The sequence below is a fragment of the Oncorhynchus mykiss genome, unplaced genomic scaffold, assembly GCF_013265735.2.
Source record: "Oncorhynchus mykiss isolate Arlee unplaced genomic scaffold, USDA_OmykA_1.1 un_scaffold_222, whole genome shotgun sequence".
NCBI lineage: Eukaryota > Metazoa > Chordata > Actinopteri > Salmoniformes > Salmonidae > Oncorhynchus > Oncorhynchus mykiss.
In genome coordinates, this window is record NW_023493691.1 from 445,045 (window position 1) to 466,615 (window position 21,571).

At 40.8% G+C, this 21,571-nt stretch overlaps 2 protein-coding genes across 4 annotated transcripts in view; one reads left to right on the forward strand and one right to left on the reverse strand.

Moving 5' to 3' along the window:
- LOC110528884 (zinc finger protein 585A) overlaps positions 1-21,571 on the forward strand; it is a 244,943-nt gene that overhangs the window by 117,722 nt on the left and 105,650 nt on the right. The gene's annotated exons all lie outside the window — the stretch shown is intronic.
- The window catches only part of LOC118948154 (zinc finger protein 501-like), a 48,072-nt gene that overhangs the window by 7,792 nt on the left and 18,709 nt on the right, over positions 1-21,571 (reverse strand). Inside the window, exons 3-4 of one of the 3 annotated variants that reach the window (XM_036973089.1) lie at positions 19,349-19,597; positions 5,905-5,955 (exon numbers count right to left, since the gene is read on the reverse strand). In XM_036973089.1, the coding sequence (XP_036828984.1) occupies positions 5,942-5,955; positions 19,349-19,597 (263 nt within the window). In that variant the 3' untranslated portion in view covers positions 5,905-5,941. Of the gene's footprint in view, positions 1-807; positions 5,956-8,824; positions 12,381-19,348; positions 19,598-21,571 lie in introns of those variants that run through there. The other 2 variants (XM_036973087.1, XR_005042060.1) reach the window with 2 other exon arrangements.

A 21,571-nucleotide genomic window follows, 5' to 3' on the forward strand; every position in this document is an offset into this window, starting at 1 on the left:
TATTAACAATCTACCACTTTCAATGTTTTACTAAACCTTTATTTAACCAGGTAGGCTCGTTCAGAACACGTTCTCATTTACACGGCTGCATCCCAGTTTAACTACACCTATTTTTATGGCCTTGGTTAATCAGGGTGTAAATGAGGCCCTGTGGTCTCCTCAAACACCTCCCAACTTTCCACTCTAACACATTATTACTGGCAGACACTTGGTCCTCCATGGAATGAGTTTGACACGTGCTCCGATTCATCCGCATTAATCGACGCCATTCCATGCAGTTGGCCTCTCTCTCCAAATGGTGAAGGATAACTTCAGTTAGCTTCCCTCAATTTTGACACTATCACACAGCCTCATGTCGCCATTTCACCACGAATAAACTCATAGAAAGACGACCGAAATCGTTCCCGCCATTTGACTTGCCTCGTCCGAACCATCCTGATCTCGCGAGCTTTAATTAACGAAACAGTGTATGTAAACTCGCGAGAACAGGATGGTTCGGACGAGGCTATTTACCAGCTCATAAACATTTTACACAAAACCAAGAACATGTAAAAACGAACTCAAATAAATGGAATCTTTATGAAATGACTTTCACGAAATGATGTACATACACTCAGATAAACCCAAAGTCTAGTTATGTGACTTGTAACATTTTTTTTTAACACGTTCTTCACTCACTCGGTTTGACCCCAAAATAACACATACAATTAAAACCTTTACCAAACGTGATAATACATTGACGGATTTGTTACCTAGCGTGTTATATATTCTCTCGACATTAGAAAGTTTAAACATGCTATTACATACCTACAATGATACATTAGAAACGGACACAACCACTATCGACTTCAAAACACAGTTCTGTCGTTTCGACCCGGAACTTCCTGTTCCCCACTACTATGGCGCAGCAGCGTCATCTTCTTCTCTGGTATAATGACATTTACACAAATATAACGTGTCTGCCGCCACCTACTGTAAGGTTAGTAAACTGTAGAAGAAAATACATTTCCTTTACGGAAAAGGGGAGGGGGAACAACGACGTCAAAACAAAATACATAAATAGATAAATAACAACATCCCACTCGTTCAGTCACAGTCCGATTCAAATCACATCCCTACACAGTCTCATGGGCCTCGTAGCGAGGAACATCTTCAGTCAGTATTCCCTGCAATCAGTGGTGTAAAGTACTTAAGTACAAACATTTAAGTGCCACATCAGTAGTTTTTGGGGGGTATCTGTACTTTACTTTTGATATATTTTGACAACTTCAACTTCTACTTCACTACATTCCTAAAGAAAATAATGTACTTTCAGCTCCATACATTTTCCCTGACACCCAAAAGTACTCGTTAGATTTTGAATGATTAGCAGGACAGGGAAACATTTAATTTTAAATTCGCGCATCCCTACTGCATCTGATCTGTTGGACTCACTAAACACAAATACTTTATTAGTAAATTATGGATGTGATCTTAAATTCAATCTGGAGTGCCAGAGTGCGCTTGGTCGTTCGTAAATTCAGAGCGTTGTCAGACTGTCAGTTCGTATCGCTCTCGGAGCGTTCAGAGCCACACTGGACGCTCTGGCGGAGGAGGAGGGTTGATTCAAGCGTTCTGACCTCACAACGGCAGTCAAGCATCCAAGATAACTGGTTAGCATTGGCTAGCTTGCTAGCTACTTTCAGTACAAATGAGAGAACTCTGGCCGTTTTACTCGCCTTAGCAAAGCTGGTTAGGCTGTGTTCATGTTATCCAGAGAGCATTGGTGACTTTAACTGTGCTACAGGCAACAATTTAATTACGTTTTATTTGCCGACGTTTCCTGACACCGGCCGTACTCACGGCTTGCTAAGCTTTGATCAATTATTCTGTCCTCTGGCACTCAGACCAGAGTGCTCTGAAATCGGAATATATAGCCAGAGCGAATTTAGAAACGCGCCCTGAGTGTTGGAGTGTGCCCCTGACTATCCAAACATTTACATTTCAAGAAAATCTTTTGCTTAATATAATGGCTTTGAAATTATTTATACTTTTACCTTTGATACTTATGTATATGTAACAGTATAACTTTAGACTGTCCCCTCGCCCATACTCGGGCGCGAACTAGGGACCCTCTGCACACATCAACAACAGTCACCCATGAAGCATCGTTACCCATCGCCCCACAAAAGCCGCGGCACTTGCAGAGCAAGGGGAACTACTACTTCAAGGTCTCAGAGCAAGTGACGTCACCGATTGAAACGCTATTTAGCGCGCACCACCGATAACTAGTTAGCTATTTCACATCCGTTACATATATGTCAAACCAAATACTTTATACTTTTACTCAAGTGGTATTTGACTGGGTGGATTTCACTTTAAGCTTGATAGGAAAGGACTCAAGCATCTTTACTTTTACTCAATTATGACAAGTGGGTACTTTTTCCACCACTGCCTGCAATGCTTCCAATGTTAATTACTGAACTCCCAAAAACCTTTCAGCCGCACGAACAATTAATGTTTACATTCGGTATTCTTCAACTGGCAAACGACATTATGAATCTCAACAGGCTGCGGGGCATACACTGCCATAGCTTCCTCAGCACCAATCGCTCTTTAAACTATTTCCCGCGCCTCCCAGTAGGAGAACTACTGTACAGTTTCTTGATGTGGATGTTCCCTGAAAAATAAAATTTGATACATGACATTGGTCAGTTTCGGTGTTATGAAACTGATGGAGACTATTTGTAAAAAAATATATATAAATATTTATGTATTTATTTAACTAGGCACAAAGCATACATAACAGGTTAGGATAATTAAAGTGGAGGTTAGGATATTTAAGGTGTCTGGTTAGGTGAATAAGCATGGCAGGTGAGGAGACTGAGGTTAACGTTAGGAAAAGGGTTTGCGGTCTGCAATTACACCCTTCTCGGATCAAGGGGCCAGGCTTCCAGTCGATAAGCATGCTTTCTAAGTGCTCAGAGGGCATTTTTGGTACTGCAGTTCAGCTGAAGCACGGCTCACTTCCCATTGAATTCCCATAGCAAAGTAAATAAAATAAAAAATATATATAATATTTTATCATCAAGTTTGTAAATAAAACATCCATTGAATTATTCAAGTACTTGCCTTAGAGTCAGATTTTTTCCCATCACTCACAGCCAAAGATAACTATTTTAGATTCATGATGTGAGGTGGGTGAGTTTATGTCACATGCAGATGCTGAAGGGAAAACACACCTCTTGATCTGCGTGTTTATAATGTAGGTCAAGGAGCAGCCTCGTCTCATAGACCAGATGTAACATAGTAAATATAAATCCGAGACTCTCAAAATAGTGTGATATGTTACATTATGGTTCCATAAGACAGAAGGTTACTTAATACATGGAATTTGGTGGTGCTGTACTGTAACAGCGAGCTGAGCCAGTAGAAAGTATTGACGCCAGGGATATATTGTTGGTGACTGTGTGTTCCTGAAGTTAGTTTTGCGTTTTTTATTATTTTACTTCTGGTACCCTCCTACCTGAGAGGCATGAGGCCAGTGTGGCGTTGCACTGTTAAAATCATCCCAGTGTGGAGATGAAACACCTGTGTGCTGCAAAGATACATGCTCTGTCCTCTCTGCTCTACCTAGGTGTTTTAATGTGGGTAATACAGAGATAATACTAATACAGAGAGAACCACTGCTCTACCTAGGTGTTTTAATGTTGGTAATACTAATATATAGATAATACTAATAGAGATAACCACTGCTCTACCTAGGTGTTTTAATGTTGGTAATACTAATATAGAGATAATACTAATAGAGATAACCACTGCTCTACCTAGATGTTTTAATGTGGGTAATACAGAGATAATACTAATACAGAGAGAACCACTGCTCTACCTAGGGTAATACAGAGATAATACTAATACCGAGAGAACCACTGATCTACCTAGGTGTTTTAATGTGGGTAATACTAATACAGAGAGAACCACTGCTCTACCTAGGTGTTTTAATGTGGGTAATACTAATACAGAGAGAACCACTGCTCTACCTAGGTGTTTTAATGTGGGTAATACAGAGATAATACTAATACGGAGAGAACCACTGCCCTACCTAGTGTTTTAATGTGGGTGAAACAGAGATAATACTAATACCGAGATAACCACTAATCTACCTAGGTGTTTTTATGTTGGTAATACTAATACAAATAACCACTGCCCTACCTAGTGTTTTAATGTGACTCATACAGAGATAACCATTGGACATGCATTTTCCATTATGCCTTTGTGTTTACCACTTCAGATCCTTAAATTGTAGTTTAAAGCATATACAGGGCATTATACAAGACCCCTTGACTTTTTCCACATATTGTTACGTTTCAGGCTTATACAAAAATGGATTAAATGCATGTTTTACCCCTCATCAATATACACATAATGACAAAGTGAAAAAAGTTTAGTAATTTGTCAATTTATAAAAATGAATACCTTATTTGCATAAATATTCAGACTGTAACGCTCAATGAGTGAATGGGTGTTGAGTCAGGCGCAGAGAGCAAAGGATGTGGGAAAAAACATGCTTTAATGTCCAAAATCAAAGGAACAAAATAGCTTAAATAACCCCACCCGAACAACCAAACAATGAACAGGTGAAACCAATTAGACAAAACCAAACGAACACGGAACAAAGGATCGGTGGCAGCTAGTAGACCGGCGACGACGACCGCCACCCGAACAACCAAACAATGAACAGGTGAAACCAATTAGACAAAATCAAACGAACACGGGACAAAGGATCGGTGGCAGCTAGTAGACCTGCGACAACGACCCCACCCGAACAACCAAACAATGAACAGGTGAAACCAATTAGACAAAACCAAACGAACACGGAACAAAGGATCGATGGCAGCTAGTAGACCGGCGACGACGACCGCCACCCGAACAAGAAGGGGAGCCACCTTCGGTAATATTCGTGACACAGACCCTTTCCTCTGAGACTCAAAATTCAGCTCAAGTGCATCCTGTTTCCATTGATCATCCTTGAGATGTTTCTACAACTTGATTGGAGTCCACCTGTGGCAAATTCAAATGTATGGACATGAAAAGGATCACACCTGTCTTTATAAGGTCCCACAGTTGACAGTGCAAGTCAGAGCAAAAACCAAGCAATGAGGTCGAAGAAATTTTCCGTTGAGCTCCGAGACAGATTTGTGGTGAGGCACAGATCTGGGGAAGAGTACCAAAACATTTCTCAATTCTCTGTTGGCTGGGGTCCCCGCTTGTGCCTTCAAACTCCTACCCTACATTGGGCACAAACCTTTTTAGGGCTTGCGAGTGGCGCAGCAGTCTAAGGCACCTCATCTCAGTGCAAGAGACATCACTACAGTCCCTGGTTTGAATCCTAGCTGAATCACATCTGGCCATGATTGGGAGTCCCATAGGGAAGCGCACAATTGGCCCAGCATCGGTTGGGATTGGCTGGGATAGGCCTTCATTGTAAATAAGAATTTGTTCTTTACTGACTTACCTAGTAAAATAAAATAAAAAAAATTGGACGCATGCCAGCAAAGCCACTAAACAATACATTAATTCAAATCAAATCAAATCCAATTTATTTATATAGCCCTTCGTACATCAGCTGATATCTCAAAGTGCTGTACAGAAACCCAGCCTAAAACCCCAAACAGCAAGCAATGCAGGTGTAGAAGCACGGTGGCTAGGAAAAACTCCCTAGAAAGGCCAAAACCTAGAAAGAAACCTAGAGAGGAACCAGGCTATGTGGGGTGGCCAGTCCTCTTCTGGCTGTGCCGGGTGGAGATTATAACAGAACATGGCCAAGATGTTCAAATGTTCATAAATTACCAGCATGGTCGAATAATAATAAGGCAGAACAGTTAAAACTGGAGTAGCAGCACGGTCAGGTGGACTGGGGACAGCAAGGAGTCATCATGTCAGGTAGTCCTGGGGCATGGTCCTAGGGCTCAGGTCCTCAGAGAGAGAGAAAGAAAGAGAGAAGGAGAGAATTAGAGAATGCACACTTAGATTCACACAGGACACCGAATAGGACAGGAGAAGTACTCCAGATACAACAAACTGACCCTAGCACCCCCGACACAAACTACTGCAGCATAAATACTGGAGGCCATAATTGCACTATATAATTGCACTATAACAGTGAGAAACAGTGCCCACAAACTGTTAGGACCAACAGCATAGTCTCAACAACTTACCACTGCTTTCACCTGGCTATCAGCGGAGCCTTGTCTGGCAACGAAACATTTCATTCAGCCTCATTTACTGCCTTTTAAAATAACATGGCTGACTTACTTAAACAAATGTGGTTTCTACTGACAATTGAGATGTACAAACTATGGCATAAGGGGACGATAAGAGGCAATCCGTAATTTCGATTAAGACATTAATGAGCGAGCTAGGACGGACGTAGTCAATGTAACTATTTGTTCAGCACTTTGGAAATGTACAGCGACAGAATTCAGAACATGGGCCGTCCTTACAGTGTTCTCCCTGTACGCCAAGTCAGAACCGTAGGATAAATAAAGGGGCATATATGCAGACAATGAAAATTCTTACAATATTCAATGATTACATTTCTCAAAAACAGGTTATAGGCTACATGTGAACCACCAAGTCAGAACAGTAGGCAAAATTAAGATGTGAAACTAGATACAATTATTAGGGTGGGGAACATGGGCTACTAACATCTTACTACACAACATACACTTAGTATTACTTTCTTAGCTACAGTATACATATCTTCCTGGCATATTACATAATTTATGCAGCAGCATACAAGACATTTTTGGACTTACTTTGTTGTGCTGTGCTCACTTGAACAGGAAGGTGGCGCGGCAGTAATTTGTGGGCATATTTTGTCATCAAAATTCGTCAACAAATTATGGCATTCTCTGGATTTGTGGTGCTTTCAAGACAACTGGGAACTCGAAGAAGAAAAAAAAGGAATCATGATGACGTCAGTGATCTTCAGGTCGTAGCTGTAGAAAGAGGCCCGAGTTCCCAATTTACAATTCCGAGTTGGATGAAAGTTCAAAACGTATTTTCTCAGTCGTTTTTCCCTCAGTGTTTTTCCCCAAGTTCCCAGTTGTTTTGAACTCACACAAGTCAGATTTTGCAGTACCGAGTTAAGTTGATTTGAGCGTGGCACAAATCAAGCTTCATTGACAGCATGGCCAATGTTGAATGTTTACAGTTTTAAACTAGGAAAAGAGACCCTTAATCTTAGACTTGGGACCACACAGCCACTCCACTGAATAGCAGGCTAATGATTGCTTTGCAATGCTTGCAGTTTGCCACTGATTCCTTCCAAACCACTCATTGTTGAATTTGCAATTTGTTGTGTGATGTTTATGTCCAATGACCGATGAGCACCGATACATTTTATCTATAATTTCTCATTATTTCTCTTAATATGACAAAGATTAAAAAGGATTTGCCAGTAGACTGTCAACTTGATTCATGATGATGACTGCTAGCTCAGATGTTGAAAGTATGATGTTGACATGATCAGTCCAATAAAAGCGACTGTAGATATCACATGATTTGAAGTTATTCTATCTGTGGACAATGACCTTAAGCCTTCTTGGATGGGCACTTCTAATGTAACTCTATGGCAGCACCCAAGGGCCTTGAATTTTCAATTTCTACCCTTAGACTTGGCAGTGACGTCTTGTCCCCATGAATGACAGAACACTGAGCCGATCACGGCGCAAAGCTCCCTATTTTCTGCGGGCTTGCCCCACCTCCACAGAAGGCTGAAGACCTGCATTTTGGAGCTGCCTTACTCAAGAAAACAAAAAAAAGAGTCCATGTTTGTATGCAGCTTTATTAATAACTCAATTATATGTTTTTTTACATTGTTTGCAAACAGATAATTTATTTCACTGTTTTATCGCTAAAACTATGGGGCTCAAAACAGATGGCTCACCTGCCCTGAATGATGGGTCTCCCATAGAACACTGCAGTCCGTCTGGGTGTTTAACCTTCCCAAGTTCCCCCATGTCACCCTGCTCCTCCATACATTCCACTGGCTTCCAGTCGAAGCTCACATCCACTACAAGACAATGGTGTTTACTTACGGTGCAGCAAGAAGAACTGCCCCATCTCTACCTTCAGGCTATGCTCAAACCCTGTATCCCAACCCGAGCACTCAGTTCTGCCACCTCTGGTCTCATGGCCGTCCCACTGCTACAGGAGGTCAAGCTCCCTCTCAGCCCAGTCAAAGCACTTCTCTGTCCTGGCACCCCAATGGTGGCACCAGCTTCCCTCTGATGCTAGGACAGCAGAGTACCTGCCCATCTGCCCGAAAAGGTCTGAAATCATACGTCTTTAAAGAGTATCTCCCCCAAATAATACTACTACTACTACTAATAATAATAATAATAAGTGACACTGGCTAATTGAGGAGAAATGTGTTTACTGTGATATGTGGTTGTCTCACCTGGCTATCTCAAGATGAATGTGCTTAATGTGCTGGTGACGTCACAGGGTCAGAGAGAACTCCTGACTGTAGTCATACAAAAACACTCCGGGCACTCAGCCCATAAGAACCATTCATACTGTCAGATCTAATATGAAGAACTGAATACAACCATAAGAACCATTCATACAGTCAGATCTAATATGAAGAACTGAATACAACCATAAGAACCATTCATACTGTCAGATCTAATATGAAGAACTGAATACAACCATAAGAACCATTCATACTGTCAGATCTAATATGAAGAACTGAATACAACCATAAGAACCATTCATACTGTCAGATCTAATATGAAGAACTGAATACTAAAGAGAAGAAGAGGTTGACCAGTACATATTCATGTAACTTTATTTTTCATTGGCAGATCAATAAACTTTGCTTCAATGCAGTTATTCAAACACATTCATGATCAGTAACTAAAATAACTAATCTAGTTTGAAAGACAATTAATAAACACATGGATTCATTTCATAAACTGTGTATCATTAAATAAAGTTGTAAAATAATCCCCCCAAACTAGTGTTGAAAAGTGATCATCACACCATCTCTATCTGATACATGTTAGGGGCGGAAGGTAGCCTCGTGGTTGGAGCGTTGGGCCAGTAACCAAAAGGTCCCCGAGCTGACAAGGTAAAACTCTGTTGTTCTGCCTCTGAACAAGGCATTTAACCCACTGTTCCTAGGCCATCATTGTAAATAAGAATTAGTTCTTATTAACAGACTTGCAGAGTTAAATAAAGGTTCAAAAAATGTATTTTTAAAGAAGTGTCTACTAGATGCATGAGGACTGCAGGAGAGAATTCAATATGTATATCTCTACCATAAGCCACCTCTAACGTCCTTTTAGAGAATTTGGCAGGACATCCAACCGGCCTCACAACTGCAGATCACATGTAACCACGGCAGCCCAGGACCTCTTCACCTGCAGGATTGTCTGAGGTGGTGGGGGGAGGGGCTGAGTAGTATTTCTGTCTGTAATCAAGACCTTCTGTGGGGAAAAAGTCATGCCGATTGAATGGTCCTGGCTCCCAAGTGGGCCTATGCCCTCCCAAGTCCCACCCATGGCGGAGCCCCTGCCCAGTCATGTGAAATCCATAGATTATGGCCTCTTATTTAAAATGACTGATTTCCTTATACGAACTATACATCTTTGAAATTGTTGTGTTTAAATTGTTCAGAATAATACGACTTCTAGGAAGTATCGTATGTTAAGAATTACAATTCTTACGTTATTTTACGCATTGCTATTCATACAATATGTTACGAACTTGTAATATGTAAGATATGCTAACATACTAAGTAGTTACATGCTATGTTACGAATTCCAATTTGTTGTTGCTAATGTTAGCTAGGTTAGGGGTGAGGGGTTAAATGGTTTTAGGGGAAAGGTTAGCTAACATACTAAGTAGTTGCATGCTAAGCTAACATGCTAAGTAATAGCTAAAAAGTAGTAAGTAGTTGCAAATTTGCTGATTAGCTAAAATGCTACAGTCCTCCTTGATGAGATTCTAAACACAGCAGCCTTTGGCTAGAAGTTTGAGTTACACGCCCACCCTTCCACAGAGCAGGAGTAAGACTTCTCTCCTGTGTGACTACATTGGTGTGTTAAGTTGCTATGGTGAGAGAAACTCACCCAAAAGTGTGAGTAGGCTTCTCTCATGCGTGTGTTCTCTGATGAACTATAAGATCGGTTGCTGTTTTGAAGCATTTTACACAAACAGAGCAAGAGTATGCCTTCTCTCCTTTATGTATATGTTGGTGTGTGTTTAAGGTATCCAGTCAAGAGAAACTCACCCCACAGTCAGAACAGGAGTAAGGCTTTTCTCCTGTACGTGTACTCTGATTAACTTTTAGCTTAGTTGATGTAGTGAAGCATTTTCCACAGTCAGAGCAGGAGTATGGCTTCTCCCCTGTATGTATACGTTCATGTGATTTTAAGTTGGAAAGTTGCGAGAAACTAGTTCCACAGTCAGAGCAGACTTAAGGCTTCTCTCCTGTGTGTATACGTTGGTGTGTTTTTAAGGTGCCCAGCTGACAGAAACTCGCCCCACAGTCAGAGCAGACTTAAGGCTTCTCTCCTGTATGTATACGTTCATGTGATTGTAAATGGGAAAGTTGAGAGAAACTCGCCCCACAGTCAGAGCAGGAATAAGGCTTCTCTCCTGTGTGTGTTCTCTGATGAACTTTTAGATGAGTTGATGTTCTGAAGCATTTTCCACAGTCAGAGCAGGAGTAAGGCTTTTCTCCTGTACGTGTTCTCTGATGAACTTTTAGATGAGTCGATGTTGTGAAGCATTTACACAGTCAGAGCAGTAATAAGGCTTCTCTCCTGTGTGTGTTCTCTGGCGAACTTTTAGCACAGTTGATGTTTTGAAGCATTTTCCACAGTCAGAGCAGGAGTATGGCTTCTCCCCTGTATGTATATGTTCATGTGATTTTAAGTTGGAAAGTTGCGAGAAACTAGTTCCACAGTCAGAGCAGACGTAAGGCTTCTCTCCTGTGTGTATACGTTGGTGTGTTTTTAAGGTGCCCAGCTGACAGAAACTCGCCCCACAGTCAGAGCAGACTTAAGGCTTCTCTCCTGTATGTATACGTTCATGTGATTGTAAATGGGAAAGTTGAGAGAAACTCGCCCCACAGTCAGAGCAGAAGAAAGGCTTCTCTCCTGTGTGTGTTCTCTGATGAACCTTTAGCTCATTTGATGTTTTAAAACGTTTTCCACAGTCAGAGCAGGAATAAGGCTTCTCTCCTGTGTGTGTTCTCTGATGAACTTTTAGATGAGTTGATGTTCTGAAGCATTTTCCACAGTCAGAGCAGGAATAAGGCTTCTCTCCTGTGTGTGTTCTCTGATGAGCCTTTAGCTCATTTGATGTTTTAAAACGTTTTCCAGAGTCAGAGCAGGAATAAGGCTTCTCTCCTGTGTGTGTTCTCTGATGAACTTTTAGATGAGTTGATGTTCTGAAGCATTTTCCACAGTCAGAGCAGGAATAAGGCTTCTCTCCTGTGTGTGTTCTCTGATGAACCTTTAGGTCATATGTTTTAAAACATTTCCCACAGTCAGAGCAGGAATAAGGCTTCGCTCCTGTGTGTATACGTTCATGTGATTTTAAGTGGGAAAGCTGAGAGAAACTAGTTCCACAGTCAGGGCAGAAGAAAGGCTTCTCTCCTGTGTGTGTTCTCTGATGAACTTTTAGCTCATTTGATCTTTTAAAATATTTTCCACAGTCAGAGCAGGAATAAGGCTTCTCTCCTGTGTGTATACGTTGGTGTGTTTTTAAGGTGCCCAGCTGAGAGAAACTCGCCCCACAGTCAGAGCAGAAGTAAGGCTTCTCTCCTGTATGTGTACGTTCATGTGTTTTTAAGGTGGAAAATTTAGAGAAACTAGTTCCACAGTCAGAGCAGGAATAAGGCTTTTCTCCTGTGTGTGTTCTCTGATGAACTTTTAGAGTAGTTGATGTTGTGAAGCATTTTCCACAGTCAGAGCAGACGTAAGGCTTCTCTCCTGTGTGTGTTCTCTGGTGAACCTTTAGGTCATATAATGTTTTAAAACATTTTCCACAGTCAGAGCAGGAGTAAGGCTTCTCTCCTGTGTGAGTCTTCTGATGAACCTTTAGCTCATTTGATGTTTTAAAACGTTTTCCACAGTCAGAGCAGGAGTAAGGCTTCTGTCCTGTGTGAGTCTTCTGATGAACCTTTAGCTCATTTGATGTTTTAAAACGTTTTCCAAAGTCAGAGCAGGAGTAAGGCTTCTCTCCTGTGTGTATTTTTAGGTGTATTTTTAGCTTTAATAGAAATGGGAAAATCTCTTCACAATGTGGGCAGTGATGAGACCTCTTAGCTCTCTGATCTTCCCGCTGTTGCTCTCTGGATGTGGAGAATGTCTCAAAATGGTATCCTGTGTGAACATCAGAAAAAACAGTCAGTTGATGTGATATACATGTTAATCAAATGTATTTTATGAAGCCCTTTTTACATCAGTAGTTGTCACAAAGTGCTTAACCTGTCTGGTTCAAATCCCTTAATTAAAATTATTTTACACCATTTTAAAGATAAACTTCTTGTAAATCCAGCCACAGTGTTCAATTTCAAATAGGCTTTACGGTGAAAGCACACCAAACGATTATGTTAGGTCAGCACCTAGTCACAGAAAACCATACAGTAATTTTCCAGCCAAGGAGAGGTCTCATTAAAGTCAGAAATAGCGATTAAATTAATCACTAACCTTTGATGATCTTCATTAGATGGCACTCACAGGACTTCATGTTACACAATAAATGTGTGTTTTGTTCGATAAAGTTCATCTTTATGTCCAAATACCTCAGTTTTGTTGGTGCGTTTAGTTCAGAAATCCAAAGGCACAATAAGCACTCTCGAAAAGTCAAAAAACACAATAAAAGATAGTAGAAACATGTCAAACGATGTTTAAAATCAATCGTCAGGTTGCTTTTGTCACAAAAAATCAATAATATTTCAATCGGACAAAAGCTTTGTCAATGGAAAAAGGTAAACAATAAATGTGCGCTCCCGATCACGTGCCTGGCTCATGGATGGACATTTCCACTGTCCTCTCATTGAAAGCGGTGTATCTCCCTCATTTTTCAGAGTAAAAGCCTGAAACAATGCCTAAAGACTGGTCACATGTTGAGGAAGCCATAGAGATCTGAAACAATGCCTAAAGACTGGTCACATGTTGAGGAAGACAGATTTCCACTGGGTCCTAAGTCTTTGTATGGTGGATAGGCTTTCAATGGAAAAACAGCCTTTCAAAATAATAGTACTTCCTGGTTGGATTTTCCTCTGGTTTTCGCCTGCCATATCAGTTCTGTTATACTCAGACATTATTTTAACAGTGTTTTCTATTCAAATCGACTAATTATATGCATATCCTAGCTTATGGGCCCGAGTAGCAGGCAGTTTAACTTGGGCACGCTTTTCATCCAAAATTCCAAATGCTGCCCCCTACCCTAGTGAAGTTAATTTCTTTGGGGTAGGGGGCAGTATTGGGAAGCTTGTATGAAAAACGTGCCCAAATTAAGCTGCCTGCTACTCAGCCGAAAAACCTAGAATATGCATATAAATAGAACATTTGGATAGAAAACAATCTGAAGTTTCTAAAACTGTTTGAATGATGTCTGTGAGTATAACAGAACTTATATGGCAGGTAAAATCCTGAGAAAAATCCTACCAAGAAGTGGGAAATCTGAGGTTTGTAGTTATTCAACTCAGCTCCTATTGAAGATACCGTGTGATGTTAGTTATTTTGCACTTCCCAAGGCTTCCACTAGATGTCAACAGTATTTAAAACCTGTTTAGAGGATTCTACTCTAAAGGAGGGGCTCATAAGGGCTCTATGAGTGAGTGGTCTGGCAGAGTGCCACAGCCTCGGTCTGGCGCGCTCACGTGAAAGGTAGCTACGTTCCACTTCATTTGTACAGACAAAGGAATTGTCCGGTTGGAACATTAATGAAGATTTATGTTAAAAACGCCCTAAAGATTGATTCTAAACATCGTTTGACATGTTGCTATGGACTGTAACGGAACTTTTTTTGACTTTTCGTCTGAAACTAGTGAACGCGCTTGGTGAGTTTAGATTGTGTACTGAACGCGCCAACAAAAGGAGCTATTTTGAAATAAATTATGTACATTATCGAACAGAACAAGCACTTATTGTGGACCTGGGATTCCTGGGAGTGCATTCTGATGAAGATCAAAGGTAAGTGAATATTTATCATGTTATTCTGACATCTCTCGACTCCAACATGGCAGACATTTGTTTGGCTTGATTTTTTTGTCTAAGCGCCGTACTCAGATTATGCTTTTTTGGTCAAGTTTTTTTGAAATCGGACACAGCGGTTGCATTAAGGAGAAGTGTATCTATAATTCCATGCATAATTCTTGTATTTTCATCAACATTTATTATGAGCATTTCTGTAATTGATGTGGCTTTCTGCAAAAATCACCGGATGTTGTGGAACTACTGAACGTAACGCTCCTATGTAAACTCAGATTTTTGGATATAAATATGAACTTTACCGAACAAAACATACATGTATTGTGTAACATGATGTCCTAGGAGTGTCATCTGATGAAGATCATCAAAGGTAAGTGATTAATTTTATCGATATTTCTGCTTTTTGTGACTCCACTCTTTGGTTGGAAAATGGCTGAATGCTTTCTGTGACTTGGCTCTGACCTAACATAACGATATGTTCTGCTTTCGCCGAAAAGCGTTTTTGAAATCGGACACTGTGGTTGGATTAACGACAATTGTATCTTTAAAATGGTGTAAAATACTTGTATGTTTGAGGAATATTTATTATGGGATTTCTGTTGTTTTGAATTTGGCGCCCTGCAGTTTCACTGGCAGTTGAAAGGTGGGACGCTCGCGTACCAAACGGTCCCAGAGAGGTTAACAGAAACCCAGCCTAAAATCCCCAAAGAGCAAGCAATGCAGATGTAGAAGCACAGTGGCCACAAAAAAACTCCCTAGAAAGCAGGAACCTAGGAAGAAACCGAGAGAGGAACCAGGCAGAGTTGTGACCAGTCCTCTTCTGGCCATACCGGGTGACAGGTAGCTCAGTGGTTAGAGCAACCGAAAGGTTGCAAGATCGAATCCCCGAGCTGACAAGGTAAAAATCTGTCGTTCTGCCCCTGAACAAGGCAGTTAACCCAATGTTCCTAGGCCATCATTGAAAATAAGAATTTGTTCTTAACTGACTTGCCTATGTCCAAACGCTAGCAGGACACCTACGACAACATCCGGTGAAATTGCAGAGCGCGAAATTCAAAATACAAAAATCGGAATATTAAACATTCACGAAAATAGAAGTGTCTTACATAATTTAAAAGCTTCTTGTTAATCCAACTGCGTTGTCAGATTTGAAAAAGGCTTTACGGAGAAAGCATACCATGCGATTATCTGAGGACAGCTCCCCACGTCAAAATACTTTTTCAACCAGCACAGGCGTCACAAAATCACAGACAGCAATTAAATAAATCACTTACCTTTGAAGATCTTCCTCTGATTGCAATCCCAAGGGTCCCAGCTACACAATTAATGGTTGTTTTGTTCGATAATATCCTTCATTATATCCCAAAAGTATCAGTTTAGATGGCGCGCTTGATTCAGTAGGTCACTCGTTCAACATGCACACAAACGAATCTTAAAGGTTACCGGTAAAGATCATCCAAAAAAGTCAAACGAAGTTTCCAATTAATCCTCAGGTATTCTAATATGTAAATAAACAATAATATTTAAGACGGAGAATAGTGTGTTCAATAGCAAAGATAAATAACGAAGAGCGCACTCTCGTTGATGCGTGCAACATGACTATTTTTCTAATGGGGGACATCTTGGAAAAACTACAAATACTAATTTTTCAAAAAACAAGCATGAAACCCTTTCTACAGACTGTTGACATCTAGTGGAAGCCAAAGGAACTGCAATCTGGGTCCTATCAATTTGAATATCCCATAGGCAAGCATCTGTGACCTCAAGAAATAAAAATTCTGGATGGATTTTCCTCAAGGTTTTCGCCTGTCATATCAGGTCTGTTATACCCACAGACATTATTTTAACAGTTTTAGGAACTTCAGAGTGTTTTCTATCCAATGCGATCAAGTATATGCATATCCTAGCTTCTGGGCAGTTTACTTTGGGCACGTCAGTCATCGGAAATTCCGGACAATAACCAGAATGCTAAGAAAGTTAAAAAAAATATATTTTTTAAATACACTACCATTAGTGGTGAAATAAATGAATAAATTCTAAAGTTACAAATGTCCATGTTTTTGAAAGAATAGCACATTTTTGTCCAATCAAATAATGTCAAAGTGATCAGAAATACAGTGTAAACATTGTTAATGTTGTAAATGACTATTGTAGCTGGAAACGGCTGAAGATCTCGTACAACGCTGTGTACTACTCTCTTCACAGAACAATGCAAACAGTCTCTAACCAGAATAGTGTCTAGAAGGCCAGCATCCCGGAGTCGCCTCTTCACTGTTGACATTGAGATTGGTGTTTTGCGGGTACTATTTAATGAAGCTGCCAGTTGAGGACTTGTGAGGCGTCTGTTTCTCTAGACACTCTAAAATACTTGTCCTCTTGCCCAGTTGTGCACCGGGGCCTCCCACTCCTCTTTCTATTCTGGTTGAAGCCAGTTTGCGCTGTTCTGTGAAGGGAGTAGTACACAGCGTTGTATGAGATCTTCAGTTTCTTGGGATCCCCAGTTTCTTTCTCACATGGAAGGCTCTTCCAAATTTCAGAAGTTTCAGAAGAAAGGTATTTGGTTCTGGCCATTTTGAGCCTGTAATCGAACCGACAAATGACCCAGATACTCAGCTAGTCTAAAGATGGACCGTTTTATTGCTTCACTAATCAGCACCACAGTTTTCAGCTGTGCTAACATAATTGCAAAAGGTTTTGTAATGATTAATTAGCCTTTTAAAATGATAAGCTTGGATTCGCTAACACAACATGACATTGGAACACAGGAGTGATGGTTGCTGATAATGGGCCTCTGTACACCTATGTAGATATTCCATATCTATCTGTTTCCAGCTACAATAGTCATTCTGTGCAGCGCAAAATGAGACGTAGGCCTATCCTCAACCAATCATATTTCTCAAATCCTTTTCAGGGTAAATTCCAGCCGAACATGGAGAGGACAGTAATGCATAACTACACTGAAAAAATATATAAATGTAAAGTGTTGGTCCCATGTTTCATGAGCTGAAAAAAAAAATCTGAAATGTTCCAACACACACTAAAAGCTTATTTCTCTCAAATTGTGTGCAGAAATATGTTTACATCCCTGTTAGTGAACATTTTCCCCTTTACCAAGATAATCCACCCACCTGACAGGTGTGGCATATCAAGAAACTGATTAAACGGCATAGTCATTACACAGTTGCACCTTGTGCTGGTGTAACAGTATGACTTTAGTCCGTCCCCTCGCCCATACCCGGGCTCGAACCAGGGACCCTCTGCACACAGACAACAGTCACCCATGAAGACATCGTTACCCATCGCTCCACAAAAGCCGCGGCCCTTGCAGAGCAAGGGGAACCACTACTTCAAGGTCTCAAAGCGAGTGACGTCACCGATTGAAACGCTATTAGCACGCACCACCACTAACTAGCTAGCCATTTCACATCGGTTACACTGGGGACAATAAAAGGCCACACAACACAATGTCACAGATGTCTCAAGTTTTGAGGGAGCGTGCAATTGTCATGCTGACTGCAGGAATGTCCACCAGAGCTGTTGCCAGAGAATTGAATGTTAATTTCTCTACCATAAGCTGCCTCCAATGTCCTATTAGAGTATTTGGCAGTACATCCAACCGGCCTCACAATCGTACACCCCGTGTAACAACGTCAGCCCAGGACCTGAGGTGGGTCTGGCTGCCAAGTGGGTGGGCCTATGCCTTCCAAGGCCCACCCATGGCTGCACCCCTGCCCAGTCATGTGAAATCTACAGGTTAGGGCCTAATTCATTTCAATTGACTGATGCCCTTATTATGTATATATAAAAACAGCCAAACATGTTCTCTCGTTTCTGCATCACCAAATGTTGTGAGGCAAAAGAATTGTGCTTCTTACCCTAACGGTTCTCTCACTGTCACCCAAAAGCAAATTAAATTTAGGGCCAGGCTTCATTTTGGGCCTACTTTTTCTCATGGTTGCTATGCTTAGACCGAGCGAGCTACAGTCAAGCGGGGCATCTCGTTGAACTCGGCACGGCTTTGAGATTATGGAAATGCCAATGCAGGCACTCTGTCTTTAAACACCTCACTTTGTCACTCCATCCTTGCTGTGTGTGTGTGTGTGTGTGTGTATGTGCATGTGAGAGGTTTTTCTTTGACATCTGTTGGGAGAAATGACTGATTTACAGTTCATGAGGGTTACCTAGTAACACATGTGAAGTTTTGAAAATATCTGATCTTTTTAACCCTCCGAAACAGCACCTATGACACCATTTTAAGGCACAGGAAGCTGAACGTGAACACATATCCTCTTTGGGGTAGGCTCTTACAGAATCCTGAGTTTAAAGTCTTTATGTTAAGAATTGACTGATTTACACAGGGTTGAACGCAATCATCTTCACATTTGCAGGTTATGTACATCAAAACACCTTTTTGGTGAATTTAACCACTTTCGGTAGTTCCAGGAATCTTAGAATCAACACAGGTAGACCTCATAGTGCGATGCGCCGCCACAATGGTGTTTGTTTAGTAAAGTCAGATCAATGTCTTGGACGATCACCTAATGATAAATTAGTAGTCCACATCACCAAATATTATAGCATAACATTACTGTTACAACAAAAAACAAATTTCTTACGAGATTTTAGGATGGTTTGCTGAATCGTCCCAAACTCAACATCGCGCAATTAGGCAGAATGTGCTTTGATGAAAACAAAATACAGGAATTCAAAATAATTCAACACCATCTGCTCTAATTTGCTCACCAAACAGTAATCCAAGAAGATTTAAATGCATATTCCCATGAAACTGATTGAAATCAAACGATTGGCATGCAGACGCAGCTTGGTCTTTTCACTGGTAAAACGTGAAGAATTATCATTCAATATTGACAGTGATGAAGCCATGGCCTTTTTTGAAATGAGGTATGCCTAACTTCGTGATTGAGGGTATTAAATATTTTCAACGTTCTTGAGACAATGTGTGGGGAAAGGCAGGTGTTACAAGTTTAAATTGTTTTTGCTTCGCTGGGAAGTCTTGAGTTGTTCAGGGATGTGTGATGTCAGAATTACAGAATTAGACCTAGCAATAGACTGGTCATAACCTATGGAGGTCTAATACATGAATATAACTTATAGATAGAAACAGCTCTTACCATGACTAACAGTTGTCCTAATCTTCTCCTCCACTTCTTCATCTTTAATGTTGACATTCAGCTCCAGTGTTTGACTGCAGTCTTCCAGCTTCACTGATGCCATCTCTGGATCCTGCAGAGCAAACTGGGCTCCACTGTCACAATCAGGACCCAGTGACTGTAGGTTTCTACTCAGTGTGGAAGGAGAGAGGCAGGCTGGGATTGTCCTCACTGTTGATGTTAACGGCTTCAGACTTAATCTGAGTCGGTCTGTAGTAATAAAGACAAACGGACACAAAAGTTATTTTCTTGACAGTTCTGGCACTTTATTCTGTAAAAATATTTTCTTGTTTTTCTTGTTCAATTATCTTATTTCAGTAGATCAGGTAGATAATCCCTGACAATACATTCATTCACATTAGACACAAAGTACACATTTTAAATTGTACAACATAAGTGCACTTTGTCCCATTATGATTTTCCAATTGAAGAATCTTCCCTTCCTGAACCTGACTAGCACAAGATATTAACAATCTACCACTTTCAATGTTTTACTAAACCTTTATTTAACCAGGTAGGCTCGTTCAGAACACGTTCTCATTTACACGGCTGCATCCCAGTTTAACTACACCTATTTTTATGGCCTTGGTTAATCAGGGTGTAAATGAGGCCCTGTGGTCTCCTCAAACACCTCCCAACTTTCCACTCTAACATTATTACTGGCAGACACTTGGTCCTCCATGGAATGAGTTTGACACGTGCTCCGATTCATCCGCATTAATCGACGCCATTCCATGCAGTTGGCCTCTCTCTCCAAATGGTGAAGGATAACTTCAGTTAGCTTCCCTCAATTTTGACACTATCACACAGCCTCATGTCGCCATTTCACCACGAATAAACTCATAGAAAGACGACCGAAATCGTTCCCGCCATTTGACTTGCCTCGTCCGAACCATCCTGATCTCGCGAGCTTTCATTAACGAAACAGTGTATGTAAACTCGCGAGAACAGGATGGTTCGGACGAGGCTATTTACCAGCTCATAAACATTTTACACAAAACCAAGAACATGTAAAAACGAACTCAAATAAATGGAATCTTTACGAAATGATGTACATACACTCAGATAAACCCAAAGTCTAGTTATGTGACTTGTAACATTTTTTTTAACACGTTCTTCACTCACCCCAAAATAACACATACAATTAAAACCTTTACCAAACGTGATAATACATTGACGGATTTGTTACCTAGCGTGTTATATATTCTCTCGACATTAGAAAGTTTAAACATGCTATTACATACCTACAATGATACATTAGAAACGGACACAACCACTATCGACTTCAAAACACAGTTCTGTCGTTTCGACCCGGAACTTCCTGTTCCCCACTACTATAGCGCAGCAGCGTCATCTTCTTCTCTGGTATAATGACATTTACACAAATATAACGTGTCTGCCGCCACCTACTGTAAGGTTAGTAAACTGTAGAAGAAAATACATTTCCTTTACGGAAAAGGGGAGGGGGAACAACGACGTCAAAACAAAATACAAAAATAGATAAATAACAACATCCCACTCGTTCAGTCACAGTCCGATTCAAATCACATCCCTACACAGTCTCATGGGCCTCGTAGGGAGGAACATCTTCAGTCAGTATTCCCTGCAATCAGTGGTGTAAAGTACTTAAGTACAAACATTTAAGTGCCACATCAGTAGTTTTTGGGGGGTATCTGTACTTTATTTTTGATATATTTTGACAACTTCAACTTCTACTTCACTACATTCCTAAAGAAAATAATGTACTTTCAGCTCCATACATTTTCCCTGACACCCAAAAGTACTCGTTAGATTTTGAATGATTAGCAGGACAGGGAAACATTTAATTTTAAATTCGCGCATCCCTACTGCATCTGATCTGTTGGACTCACTAAACACAAATACTTTATTAGTAAATTATGGATGTGATCTTAAATTCAATCTGGAGTGCCAGAGTGCGCTTGGGCTTTCGTAAATTCAGAGCGTTGTCAGACTGTCAGTTCGTATCGCTCTCGGAGCGTTCAGAGCCACACTGGACGCTCTGGCGGAGGAGGAGGGTTGATTCAAGCGTTCTGACCTCACAACGGCAGTCAAGCATCCAAGATAACTGGTTAGCATTGGCTAGCTTGCTAGCTACTTTCAGTACAAATGAGAGAACTCTGGCCGTTTTACTCGCCTTAGCAGAGCTGGTTAGGCTGTGTTCAT